At 55.4% G+C, this 979-nt stretch overlaps 1 protein-coding gene across 1 annotated transcript in view; it reads right to left on the bottom strand.

Moving 5' to 3' along the window:
- LOC109831405 overlaps positions 421-979 on the bottom strand; it is a 4,410-nt gene continuing 3,851 nt past the window's right edge. The window contains exon 2 of the mRNA XM_020398730.1: positions 421-638. Coding sequence (XP_020254319.1) covers positions 421-638 — 218 coding nt within the window. The remainder of the gene's footprint in view (positions 639-979) is intronic.

Genomic DNA, 979 nt, shown 5'->3' with positions numbered 1-979 from the left:
TGTGCTTTTCTTTGGACACCGCGGGGAATCCCGGCGGGAGCCATCACCGGGTCTCTTCTTCTTCTTCTTTCTTCTTATCCCCTCGGCCCCTCTTAGATTGCCGTCATTTTCGAGGGGGCGCTTCTTGACCCTCTTCTCCTTCTGACCGCAACATCCGACGACGACGACGACAACTGCGGCTTGGGTTTTCTCGTCGATGCGTGCCGATCTCCGGCGGACCGGCGGCCACGCGGAAATGGGCGGGCGGTCTGCAGGAGAGTGCGCCGCGATCGATAAGTCAGGCTTGGCTTCGCTGCGCCGCTGTCTCTTCTGAAGGACATAGCCAGAGGGGTCGGCGGCAGCGGGCAGCTGTTGTTGTTCGGGGGGAAGTAGGCATCGGGGAGCGGGGAGGAGGGGGGGAGAAGGCTGCAGGTGTGTAAGTCAGTGCCGGTAGTCGTCCCTGCGCTTGAGGACGAAGTTATCCCCCTCCTCCCTCCTCTTCTTCTTCTTCTTCTTCCTCTTCAAGGGTTTGTCCCTGTCCCTCTCGGCCGAGCCCGGGTGCTTGGAGGGGGCGACGACGGCCGCTGATTTCCTCTTCCTTTTCTTGTCGCCGTCGTCGAGGGAGTCGGCGAATACTTCCAGACCGCTGAGGGGAACGCCTGCACGAAATTAGAAAGGAATAACGTCAAGCATCTGATGATGAGCACGCAATCAAGGAAGGAAACTGTAGGGTTCTATTAGTTAGTTGGTTAGTTAGCAAGTAAATGAAATGAATTAATGCAACCATATGAATAGAAGCGGGAACACGTGGCACGTGTCCGCCTTCACTGAGGTTAAATAAAAAAAAATGACGGAGTCAAGACGTCAAGTTGGTAGGTACGATGGGTTCAGACTCGCTTGGATTTTACTGGGCTCTCATGTATCGTGGGGTCACGAGGCGCTTGATTTCCTTTTTTTTTGGGGGGGAATTTTTTAGCAGCAGTTCGATCCAAAGCCGGGG

Source organism: Asparagus officinalis, chromosome 2 (assembly GCF_001876935.1).
Source record: "Asparagus officinalis chromosome 2, Aspof.V1, whole genome shotgun sequence".
Taxonomy (NCBI): domain Eukaryota; kingdom Viridiplantae; phylum Streptophyta; class Magnoliopsida; order Asparagales; family Asparagaceae; genus Asparagus; species Asparagus officinalis.
This window is presented reverse-complemented; position numbering and strand designations above follow the sequence as displayed.